Source organism: Neodiprion virginianus, chromosome 3 (assembly GCF_021901495.1).
Source record: "Neodiprion virginianus isolate iyNeoVirg1 chromosome 3, iyNeoVirg1.1, whole genome shotgun sequence".
In the NCBI taxonomy this organism is placed as follows: domain Eukaryota; kingdom Metazoa; phylum Arthropoda; class Insecta; order Hymenoptera; family Diprionidae; genus Neodiprion; species Neodiprion virginianus.
The window spans coordinates 35183278-35195406 of NC_060879.1; the positions used below are offsets into that span (position 1 = coordinate 35183278).

Sequence of the window (12129 nt, forward strand, 5' to 3'; positions counted from 1 at the left end):
TTTTATTTTATGTAAAATATGGACTCGTATAGATTAAAAGTAAAGTTACAAAAGACCAAAGTACATGTTGATTTCCTGAATAATCTCACTTAGTGTAAGCTGCCATTGTTTGAAATGTTAGTTCAAAAATCATCATATGCACAGTAGCTGGAAAGAAATGATACAGGCCCGTTTAATGGGGCCCTGAAATGGTGGGGACCCCCCACTATTGAGAGTTCAATCCCCTCCAGAAAACCGTCACGAATACAGAGACAGGTTTCATGAATTCACAGAATGGGTAGGCAAGTGGTGAGGAAGTGGTAAATTCTGATGAGTCACACAGCCAGAGCACAGCAACCACAGCTGAGCTCATACTTCTTACAATCAGTTGGGATGCCAATGCCATGGCATTCATTTACTTCTGTGAGTTTGTCGTCACCTTCAATAGATAAGTTTCCTGCTCGGTGATAAGCAGCCACTAAAAGGTGCAACAATTGCCATTGTACAAACAAAAAATAATATGACTGAAGCGGAGGATAATCGTCCAGAATGGATGATCGAGTTGGAAAACAGAAAGAGAAAGGTAAACTTCAATGACTTTTGACTATGTTATCATTAAACAATGTGCCTCTTTGTATTTTCATACTACCATTTCAATCGTTATAATTTTTTCTTTACTTGGGTGTGACTTGATTGCACCGATAACTGAAGATCGCTTCACGGATTAGTAGTAATTATTATCTATCCAGTAAATTTGAGATCTAGCGCTATGCTTTACAGAAATACTTACATAACCAAATCAAAATTATATTAACTACCCTTGTAATTATATGATATTCTCAATGAAAGTATGTCGTTCATTTGACAGACATAATGTTTCTTGCATAATCGTTAAACTTCTCCACTTTTTCAGCCTCGTTTGGCTCACGAAGCTGGTGCAGGTTCACCATGCTTGAGCTGCAAAGAAGCTTGTCCAGGTTTGGACTTACACTTTTGGCGCAAAATCTGCAAAAATTGTAAATGTGGTCGCGATGAACATGACGTGGTTGATGATGATTTCCCACAATTTGATTTATTACTCGGCCCCTCTGGGAAACCAAGGAGAAAAGCTACTTGTGAGTGAAAAAAAAATGTTTATAACTTTTATGAAACGATTCATTTCTGAGAATATTCTACTATTTTCATACTTCAAATTCAAATTTAACTAATTTAAAACTGACTGCTTGGATAATTCGTTAATTTTTATACTCTAGTCCTGCCCGTTGCCATTAAAAAACAACCAGACAAAGAGAATGCATTTGAATGGATACCACCAGATGTTACAACAGAAATAGCTGCAGATTACATGAAAGCGCTGCCAGAAAACAAATTGCCAATTCAAGGATCCGTTGGAGCGGCCTTAAGAAAACAGCAACTTCAGAAACAATTACCACTTCATGATATGGACCATAAAGCTTGCGATAAATTGAGTGAAGATGAGAAACAACAGTTTGAAAAGTACTTGGAGAATTTGAAAAAATATGTTGGCCAGGGCAGAGTATCTAAGGTATTTTATAAATGCAATCATTAATTAAATCTTTATTTTTTTCAAATGTGGGTGGTCTTATTTATTCTAGCGTTATACTTTTATCTATCACTGTTAACTTTATGTGATTCCTTCAGGTCATGGGAGCAAGACCATTCAATAAATCTCTGATGACACCAGCAAATGCAGCTGATATGCAACCAATGAGCCCACAGCGCAAACCTCAAGTTTATGTATCGACAAATGACTCCAGCAACCTTCGTACGCCTAGTAGCTTCATTTCAAAAGTTCAAGGCTTACCTACTTTGCAAGGCTCACAAAAGCAACAAGCTTGGCTAGCAGCAAACATAAAAGCTATACAAGCCCAGATTTCTGAAAATGCTGTCAGTACTGCCATTCATTTAGGTCAATATCACCCTGCATTGGATAACATCTCTAATACTGGGCAAATTGTTAATTCAGAAGTGGTAAATAGTAACAGACATCCAGCTCAGCAATTTGCGAACATGTCTCATATTACAGATAACCAACAAAACAAAGTTTTAACTTTAAAAAATCCAGAAAACGTTCAGTATATACCTAATTTTGGTAAAGTTCATTTTCAAACTGAATATTCACAGATTGGAGAACAGTTTGTCCCTAGCACTTCTCCAAAAAAAATTTTACCTCATGATAACTCAAATATTAAGAATAATGCTAGATTGGACAAAAGTCTTCATGTACCAAACCAGCAAATTGTGAATTCTTCAAATCTTCCAACCGCATGGAATGCCAGCCATAGTTCTCCAATTCAATCAGGGCAATACCATAACACCAGCATTCCCATATCACATACTTTGGAGGCGAGCGTGAAAAGCGACAGTCCAGAAATAGTAAAGCAAGCTCTTTCTGGCCATAACAGACATTTTAGAGATCATACAAATTCATTGCACATGGGAAGCGCAAGCGAACTAGAAACTGGTGCATCACATAGCGAGAAACTTCGGGATCATAATCGAGTACCACAAAGTGTTACATATTCAGATGATATTTGCTCAGTAAATGCACAATTAGCTGAACAGATGTTATCTGATGCATTACTACCTCCAAGCGCAGTACATGCCAATGAAATTATTGGTAGTACCCTGGATAGAAATAAATTGAAGTATATTCAAGAACAACTCAGTGCAAAATATAGTAAGGACGATTCACCTTCTCAACATATTTTGAAATCTCAACGCATCGATGAACTTCATCCACATTTTGGACAGGATATTGCTAAACATAAAAATCCACAGATGCAAGATCCATTATTAGATAAAGAGGCACAGAGAATTGCCATAATAGCTGCGATGCGGAATCCATCAGGGTTTTTGGCAGATAATCAAATATTGGAAAAAACTGGACCACAATATGCAAATGCTTTGGAACAAGTTGGCCAAAATAAATACACCAGTTCAACTGCAACAATGAATGAGGTTTCTGGTGTGCCTATGAGAATGCCAAACGCTAATCTAATTCTGAATACTGATTCAACAGTTCCAAAAGAAAGTTGGCAAGGAAGTAATTTGGTGCCTTCAGATTCTATAGTACCATTAGATATTGAACATGGTATGCCAATGGACAATCAGTTTGTACACCAACCAATGTCACATCAGTACCCAGGTGCTCTATCTTCATCTAAGAATTTATTGTCAGCTATTCCAGACCAACAGCAATATTCATTGAAAGCTAATCATCAACTTCCACCGGACTCAGCTAAGCTAGATCAATACTTGCGGCCCTTGCATGGTAGTGGCGCATATCAAGGAACGTTAGGCTTTGACAATGACAAGAGCTTAGGTAACCCATCTTCATTGTCAAATACGGAACGGCTCCAAGCTGAATTGAGCCATCAGCCAATCGATTCACACGTAATTCATTCAGAGTCTTTAGGAAACCCAGTATTCCCAGAAGGTATTATTGATTCCCCAGCTTTAAGACAGAACCCTGCTAGTGTTGATCAATTGAGGGGCGCCCTAGAAGAACTTTCAATTGGATCGATTCAGTTGCAAAAATGCATGCAATGTGAAGAAGAAATTCATTCGGGTGATATTGTTGTTACTGCTGAAAGGGCTAAAGACGCTGTCTGGCATCCTGGTTGTTTTATCTGCTCTACGTGCAATGAACTTCTTGTGGATCTAGTCTACTTTTATCATAAAGGGAAACTGTATTGTGGAAGAGATCTTGCTACACTATTGAACATTCCAAGATGCTTTGCTTGTGACGAGGTACGTTGTTCAAACTACTTTTATTTATACGTTACTTTACCGTATTATTCAACATGCATAATTTACTGTTCAGCTTCTAACGACTACCTCTGTTACCTGTCTACATTTCATATTTAAGCCAATATACATCAATTGTGTATCTTCAATCTTTCTTTGCAGTTAATATTTGTGCGCGAGTACACTGTCGCGGAGGGACATAACTACCATGTGAAGCATTTCTGTTGCTGGGATTGCGACATGCCATTGGCTGGGCAGCAGTATATATCTGAGAACGATCGACCGCTTTGTCTACCTTGTTATCAGAAAACTTATGCCAAAACATGTAAAACTTGTAACAAAGTGATTGCCGCTGATCAACAAGGAGTGGCAGTGAAGAATTTAGATTTTCATGCAGATGATACATGTTTCTCTTGTTTCACTTGTAAGAAAAGTTTGCTCAGTGGTCGAATGGCTATCAAAGAAGACAGACCTTTCTGTAGTAAGGAGTGCATCACTGAGTTCATGAATAATAAGGCTTGAAAAATGAATTACATTTTCATTACCTACTGCAGACCAGTAATGTATCGTAACAGTATTGCTTTTACAGTAGGGTTACAACTGATGACGGATTCTAGTTTTTAATTAAGGCTGATTAAATCTGAAATATTTTTAGCTAGAGTTAATGCTCATATGCTTCATTGTTACGTCATATGCGAAGCCGTATTTGCCTCTAGAATGAAAAATGTTAATCATTTCTAGAAATCTTTCTGAGCAAGAATGAAAGTACCTCGAAGATTTTTGATATCACTCTTTGTTACCAAATATTGCTGGCTAAATATTGCTTCAACTACATTCTACATCTTTGTAAGAATATGGATCGGTGAATCAGTACTTTATTATAAAAAAAAAAATTCTCCTTGTATATTCTGTAGATGCAGTGAAATGATTGATCAATGTTATATTGACTTCAACTGCGAAGCTGAGGTGAAAACTTTATTACATGAGCTACATCCATCACAGATGTAGTTCCAGCAAAAGGTATTAATGATATTCTAAACGATATTATGACGTATGTTCAACAATACAGATATAGTAACTGATGAGAAGGTTATACAAGTGCCAAGTATAGTTTTAAAGAATTTATTTTCTAATAATTGATAAAGTGAACAGAAACATATTATACGTTGTCACGTATTGTTATAATTCATAATATTTTGATACAAATATAATTTCACAATTTGCTTAAAATTAACTTATTTAAAGTACCTTTTAAATGACATTAAAATAGTACGTAAATACAGAATATGTAATATGGGGTGTAGTTTTTTAATTGTCAATGACGATTTTAAATTTAACAAAACACGATTGTAACTCTATAAGCTTTCACAATAGATCTTAGATTAGTGCAGTATTATACTTGACGTTGAAATAGTCCAAAAATTATTTACTTGCTAGAAATATGCATTTCGAACTTTTACTTTCCATTGTTGATATAATAGACTATTCTAAGATCCACTGTAAATGCAAATAACGACAATGAACTTAGCCAGATATATTTTTTTTCCGTTTCTTTTTTTTTTTTTATAAAAGATAACAATTTTTAAATTCTATTCTATTCGGTATCACTGTCACAGACAGGCTGGATGCGCTTTAAAATCTTGCGAACTTCACGGTGTTTAGTAGGCGTGGGAGTGCCCTCTTTATTGCTCTCAGATCTTCTAGATCGAGTAACACGCCCTACAAATGACGTAAACGAAAATGATTGAGATATAATAAGATAAATGCACGCAAAGTGCATGTCAGTCGATGTAATACATTATTAGTAGTTGGAAAAGAATATAATGAATATTCTACAATTGAATATATTGATTCTGAATGGAACTTTTTTTGACTACGAGAAGATAAGTTTCAGTAAAACATAACAATCCTCACAAATGATAACATAGTTCATTGCTTTTGGATTACAGTAGTTAGAGGAAGATTATTAAATTAAACTATATGCGTCTTCAGCACTAACTATTAATAATCAGGGAATAATTTGTGCCTTACAAACCTTCGCTTATAATATTGCTTTTGTCTAGTTCAGCAACTTCCTTTTTCGCCGCATTTTTAATTTTCAACTTTTTACACTTCTCCAAAGTTGGCCTTCCTTGTATTCCGTTGTCTTGTAATAGTTTCTGCATACGTATTATCCGTTGCCTGTTAGATGTGCAACCCGACCACAGATCTTGATATTTAACACGTATACCAGCTGTTATTATATATTTCTTCAGCCCTTTTATCTTCTTGTCACTGTTAGGATCCTATAGTAATTTAGAAATTTATATAGGCATCAGCTTATTCTTAATAACAACCTCCTGTTAATCATGAATCTTATTCATTAGTATTATGTAGTAGCTTGATATACAGATACATACATGCATATAGATATAAAACATAAAGCTGAAAGCAGAGAAATACTGAACTAGATCTTGCATGACGAATTTATATATATATATATTGAGCAGAAAACCCTAAAATAATCAGGTCTTTTCTTTGTAATCATACATATATTGAAGCAAATACACCAGATTGAAAGCTACAACAATTATGACGTCACCCAAGTAGGTTTCTACGCGCTTTGTTTTAGCTATTTCATTAGCTTTAATACAGATTATGCATTTTGCATTGCTTTTGTTGCAGTCTTTCATATCGTGGTCTCTGGTACAATACATGCAGTCTTAGACAGTATTTGACTATGTAGCAGTATCTGCAGCAGTTGTAACATCTTATTAGATTTAACTTTTCGTACACTGAGTGAATGTCCCGCCTCAGGTACACTATTTCGGCATTGGTCAACTTCTGGAAGATGTTAGGACTAACTTCTGCATAAACATTATAGCTTCGACTGCCACGACTTGGAAGATCTTATGTTTTGCGCCAACTATTGCTTGAACACACGTTACTCTAATAGTCCTCTGGTTTTTAATTTATTACATCTTACTACCATCAGCTATATTTCCGCCTCACTCACTTATATGGTATTCCTAACATTTTTGTTTCAGGTAGTGCTAAAATTTTTGTTATAACCCGAAAACTTGTTCTCATACCTTTATTTACCTCTTCTTCGCTGTTACAAATTACCTCAACTGCTTCAACTCGTAAGTTTGAAACCGTCTGTAATTTGGTAGTCAGAAAATGCGCGGTGATTAGCTAGGGCTGAATAAATATTGTACAGACTTTTAATCTAACTGTGATGCGGGTTTTGAGGTTATGTTCGATAAATTATTCAATTATTAATTCATTTAACGATAGTAGCTACCACAGCGCACTTCTTATAATGAGTACGATCATATCACGAAAAGTTTCACATCAAACGGATGTTTCATGACAAAATAGAATGGATTCTCATAAATATTATTAAATCGGTATTTTGTCTTTTGAGGTTATGTAACTCAATAAGTCTTGTCATTTCGTGTACCGTAATTTTGGGTACTTTTTTTTTTATATTACTTTTATGTCCTTTTGCTGTGTCCTGGCATTGACACACCTCCCCTAGTACTTTTGTCCAGCCAGTTTTCTAGTGTCTCGACTTTTTCACTCAGTAATGTTTTCCTTCGTTTCGCTATCAGCTCAATGATTTTAATTCGATCTTTTGTTACTATATCTCTACCACTGTTTGTGGAAGTCATGTCCTCGCAGCATCTTGATAATCATTTGCTAACAATTTGGTCCTTGTGTTATCGCTCACAGCATCTCTTGTGGTATAAGTTTCCATATATAACACATGTATAAGTTGCAAATCTCTTTTTTCCACAACATTCATACCGTATTTTACTGTTATTCTTTAAAGAATATCGATCTGACACAGCTGCCACTATGCTATATGAACTTGGCTGATACTTTCTGATCTTTAGATATATTTATGCATTAAAAAATCAACCACAATCAATTGCATGTACCAGGAAAAATCAGGTTTTTCAATGAGAAAGAAAATATACGACCTGACTATTAATGCAATTTTTTTTCATGCAAAGACCGAATTGTAGATACAAACTGCTTACCTGATCTTTACTCTTCCGTTTTCCATTTTTCTTATTCTTATCATCACTGTCATTCATATCATCAGCTTCATTTGAGCTTTCTGAATTACTTTCATCTTTCTGAGATATCTTGTTTACATTCTTTGCAGACCTTTTCTTTGCTCTATCTGCTAGATTCATGTCTTCATCTTCCGATTTAGATTTTTCAGAATCAGAATCAGTCTCTGTGACAGATTTCTCAATACTTTTTCGGTTTTTCTTAGGCTTCATTTTTCGAGGCGTTACCTTTTTAAGAGTCGCAGCCTTCTTCAACTTTTTTTTATTCTGTGGACTGTAATCTTCGTCATCTGAATTGCTATCCAGACTATCTTCCGATCGTGAACTGGTAACTTTCGTAAATGATTTTCTCTTTCCTGTACGTTTTTTAGTTTTCACGTCGTTCTCCGTAACTTTCTGATTGCTGTCTGACTTTTCTGCTTCAGATGAGCCAACTTCTAGCTCGGAATCATTTGGTTCTGCTGTGACAATTATTGTTTTTGGTCTTGGTTTAGAAGCTTTTTCTTCATCGTTTTCGGAACTGGAGGCTTCTTTGTCACTTGCACATTCAACTGAAAGTTCCAGCCCATCTACCACTTCTGAATCGATACTTTTCTCCTTCACCGGTTCATTTTCTGTTTTTTTATCGATTTTGATATCTTCTTCTTTCATCATATCTTCGTTATTTTTGTCAATTGCCTCAACTGGCTGATCAAAAACAAACAATATTAAATATAGTTCAACAAGATTTTTTTCCAATTGATACAACCACAATAAATAATACAATTTTACTATTCAATTTGTTATTAAATTGCAGTAAAACAAATTATGATGAAGATAAAATTGGTAAATGCTAGGTTAAAACGTTTGCACCACTTAAACCCTACCCCAATTTATTCTTCCATAAAAACTAAATGAACGAAATTTTAAATGTTATATTATTACATTTTTCCGAGAATGACCATTATATGTTATTACCTCTGGCGACTTTACAGGAACTTCATCTTCTATGATTGGTTTGATGTGATCATCGGTTTCATCAGTTTCACCATTCTTATGTTCGTCATCTACGTTGTTGGTATCTGTATGTTCTTTTGAAGGTGACGTATTACCATTTGTTACTTGAGCAATTGCATCTTTTTTACTGTCAACAGGCTCTGAAGGTTCAACTGACTCACTACGTGGTCGTTTACTTGGAAGGTCGCATTTTTCATCCCCAGAATTATCTTCACGCATTCTTTTCCCAGTTGTCTGACTTTCGCCGTTATCACTTTTGTCAGAATCCATCATCTTCGGTTAATTCATGCTGCAAGATGAACCCAAAAATGATATAGCATTTGAGTAGTAATTAAGTTGGAAAATAATTGCAGTGTGTAATTGAACTAAAAATTAGGGGGCAGCGTAAATACACATGTCAGAACTGCAGCCATGCTTATCCCTACGTGTAAGTTGTACGTTTATATGGATGGATAAGTTAGGTATAATAGATACATGTGTGTGAACATAGATACAATACACGCGGTTCAGTTTCATGGAGTACGGGAATAATTATGACAAGTGCTGCACTCCGCTGCGCGTAATTTGATCCACGATGCATGTTGTTAAAACCAGACTGAAGTCGTATTGAAAGGTAATCAACGGCCTTGAAGTCTTGAATGAAAACGCACACTGTTACAAGGTAAATAATAATGCCTAATAGATGTTTACAGTCATTAACGAAGCCTGACTTGATTGCGAGTAATTATCGAAGTTCTTCATACGGCAGATTGTATAGTAAGTCGCGTAAATTACGGTGAATAAAAGTTTGTAGTATCTTACCAAATTTCACGCCAAATCAGTAGATACAATCGTGATTAAACACGGCTAATTTTTTTTTTGCCGCACGATGTTTGCGCGGGTAAAAACTACGCGGTAGAGGACGACGATGAGATGGTCATTGGCCGGTGCGTCCATAGATAACTCAGTACCCAGACTCGGTATCAACGGCTCGTATGCCAAGAAAACCAAGTAAACGCGTGGCGTCAGCTATGAGCGTTATGAAAAACAGATTTGTATGTATCGAGAGGAGCATTGCGCAGTGCGCTATTGTATCTGCAGTAAACGATTACGCGAACCTGGAATGCTAACGCGATGATACGAAGTCTTCTTATCAATCAAGTGGCAGCTTTTGTTCGAAAGTTTAAAAGTTTTTAACTTTCAGTACGTTGATTGAAGGTATCTAAAGACCGACAGCCCTATTTATAAGAAATGTTATGTATTTATAAACATTTGCACAAAGCCAGATGAGTATGAAGGTCTTAAATAATTGCCTGACACGAATAAATATTTTAAATGAGTGTGAAAAAAAAGTCTTGTGCGTAGACATAGGTACGAGAGAGAAAGTTTATCGGCACTTGCCGGCAGCTGTTGGAGCCCTTGCTCGCCGAGCAGTTGGCCTGTTGATTGGTTGCTGAAAGATCACTTGACTCGAGCATCATGTACTGTATGTATGCATGTATGTATGTATGTATGCATGTATGTATGTATGTATGTATGTATGTATGTATGTATGTATGTATGTATGTATGTATGTATGTATGTATGTATGTATGTATGTATGTATGTATGTATGTATGTATGTATGCATGTATGTATGTGCATACATCCATATCTCGGGCTGTTTACAGAAGAGCAGTTTATTCTTTTTGAGCAATGTAACCACGTGGAAAATTGTTTTGAATTTTTTTTAAACTGTTTTTGAGGTTTTCCGATCTAGTTTTGTTATTCACATTTTGAGTGTTAACATATACGCATGATTTATAGTGAAGTGAATTTATTTAAAAAAATTGATCCTCAAGCAAATCTTTTCTTCAACAACGGCTTTACTTACTATGGAGCTAATATGTCTGTTTAGGTATTCTGTATGAATCTGATGTCAATTAATATAAAAAATTTACTTCAACCATGTGAATTAATGTTGGCTGAATTAAAGTTACATAAGAAAAAAAGATCATTTGAATAATTTAAGATGAACAGAAACAAATTGCTTTGTTTAGAAATATAAATTTTTTGAATGATTTTCATCAGCATATTTAAAGTGTATTTGGAAAAAAAGGATGAAGTTTATAAATTAACTAAACTTTATTACTTTATTATAGTTACGTTACACATTATTGTTGCTTGAAAGAACAAACTGCCCCAAAATATTCTGCACCTCCCGAGGTATGCACGTCCATACATGCATTCATACATGCATACATACATACATGCTGTCTTGAGTCACGTGATCTCTCAGCAACCAATCATAACTCGGCGAGCGAGGGTCTCAACAGCTGCCGGCAGGTGCAGGTAAACTTTCTCTCTCGTACCTACATCTACGCATAAGACTTTTCTTCGCAATTAAAATATTTGTTCGTGTCAGGTAATTACTTAAAACCGTCGTATTCGTCTGGCTTTTTGCAAGTATTTTCAATGTTAGAGAATGAATCTGCTATAAAAATTAGAGAGCCTGAAGTATATTTTTTGCGTATATATACGAATAAAACTAATTCGGGGCAGTCTGGTCATACTGTAATCCGTCCAAATAGTTTGAGATTTTTATGTCTGGATTCTACAAATGCGAGATTAGAAAATTTAAAAAATTCCAAAGTACCCAAAGAATATTTTTAGGGATTAATTTTTTTATTAATCTCATATACTGCGCAGTAGCAAAATAGCCAAAAACGCCCCTCCACACTCTTGCCTCCAGATTCAATAACATTGATATAGTCATTGATATAGTCACCCTTTTTTAATTTCGAAGCGCCTAAAATAGCTTCGCCAAATTCGTCACTAGCTCTCGGACGCTGTGGGTAATTCTATTACTCTGCACTTACCGACCTTTCTGTGGGATATTAAATCGAATCGGCATAGCAGAACACTACAATTTTCCCCCAGCCCTTAGCACCCCACACCATGCCCTTGCCCCTCAAGCAAAGTGCCAAAGGCCATAAGACGTTTTTCAACTGATGAGTACGTGCGCCACCCGCCTAGTTGCCAGATCTGTGTCAAGGCACGGACATGTTAGCATATAGGTGTATTAGTGAGTACGTTTACACGGCGCTGTTATTCCGGTTTGACTATGGCTGACGTAGTAATACCGGATTTAAAAATGCGCGTAAATAGCGCATTACACCGGTATAACTAGTTAACCCGGTGTAATGCGCTATTTACTTGCATTTTTGATTCCGGTTATAGTACGTTGGCCATAGTAAATCCGGAATAACCGCGCCGTGTAAACGTACTCACTGATACACCTATATGCTAAAATGTCCGTGCCTTGACACAGATCTGGCAACTAGGCGGGTGGCGCACGTGCCCA

General features: G+C 35.9%; 2 protein-coding genes across 5 annotated transcripts; one reads left to right on the forward strand and one right to left on the reverse strand.

Annotated features, from left to right (window-relative positions):
* Positions 1-49: 49 nt before the first annotated feature.
* Positions 50-5157, forward strand: LOC124299466 (uncharacterized). The gene is made up of 5 exons (XM_046752652.1): positions 50-562; positions 893-1094; positions 1233-1525; positions 1642-3753; positions 3913-5157. Exons 1-5 carry the CDS (start codon positions 500-502, stop codon positions 4270-4272), a joined length of 3030 nt encoding a protein of 1009 aa, XP_046608608.1. The 5' UTR covers positions 50-499; the 3' UTR covers positions 4273-5157.
* Positions 5158-5238: 81 nt separating this feature from the next.
* On the reverse strand, positions 5239-9764 carry LOC124299473 (HIRA-interacting protein 3-like). Of its 4 annotated transcripts, none has more exons than XM_046752671.1 (6): positions 9609-9744; positions 9307-9458; positions 8769-9096; positions 7776-8498; positions 5786-6035; positions 5239-5469 (listed from the first exon to the last, which is right to left on the reverse strand). In XM_046752671.1, the coding sequence occupies exons 3-6, from the start codon at positions 9078-9080 to the stop codon at positions 5345-5347; spliced, it is 1410 nt and encodes a 469-aa protein (XP_046608627.1). In that variant the 5' UTR covers positions 9081-9096; positions 9307-9458; positions 9609-9744; the 3' UTR covers positions 5239-5344. The 4 variants fall into 4 exon arrangements, with proteins under 4 accessions (XP_046608627.1, XP_046608629.1, XP_046608628.1 ...); XM_046752673.1 differs by having other exon boundaries at positions 9302-9458; XM_046752672.1 differs by having other exon boundaries at positions 9282-9458.
* Between the last annotated feature and the right edge of the window lie 2365 nt (positions 9765-12129).

Excerpts from the sequence above, each read along its gene's own strand:
- LOC124299466 (XM_046752652.1), top strand. The coding sequence starts at position 500 with ATGACTGAAGCGGAGGATAATCGTCCAGAATGGATGATCGAGTTGGAA. Across the intron at positions 563-892 it reads TGGAAAACAGAAAGAGAAAG|CCTCGTTTGGCTCACGAAGC; the intron begins GTAAACTTCAAT and ends CCACTTTTTCAG. Across the intron at positions 1,526-1,641 it reads GCCAGGGCAGAGTATCTAAG|GTCATGGGAGCAAGACCATT; the intron begins GTATTTTATAAA and ends TGATTCCTTCAG.
- LOC124299473 (XM_046752670.1), bottom strand. The coding sequence starts at position 9,080 with ATGATGGATTCTGACAAAAGTGATAACGGCGAAAGTCAGACAACTGGG. Across the intron at positions 8,499-8,768 it reads TTCCTGTAAAGTCGCCAGAG|CCAGTTGAGGCAATTGACAA; the intron begins GTAATAACATAT and ends GTTTTTGATCAG. Across the intron at positions 6,036-7,775 it reads AACGGAAGAGTAAAGATCAG|GATCCTAACAGTGACAAGAA; the intron begins GTAAGCAGTTTG and ends AAATTACTATAG.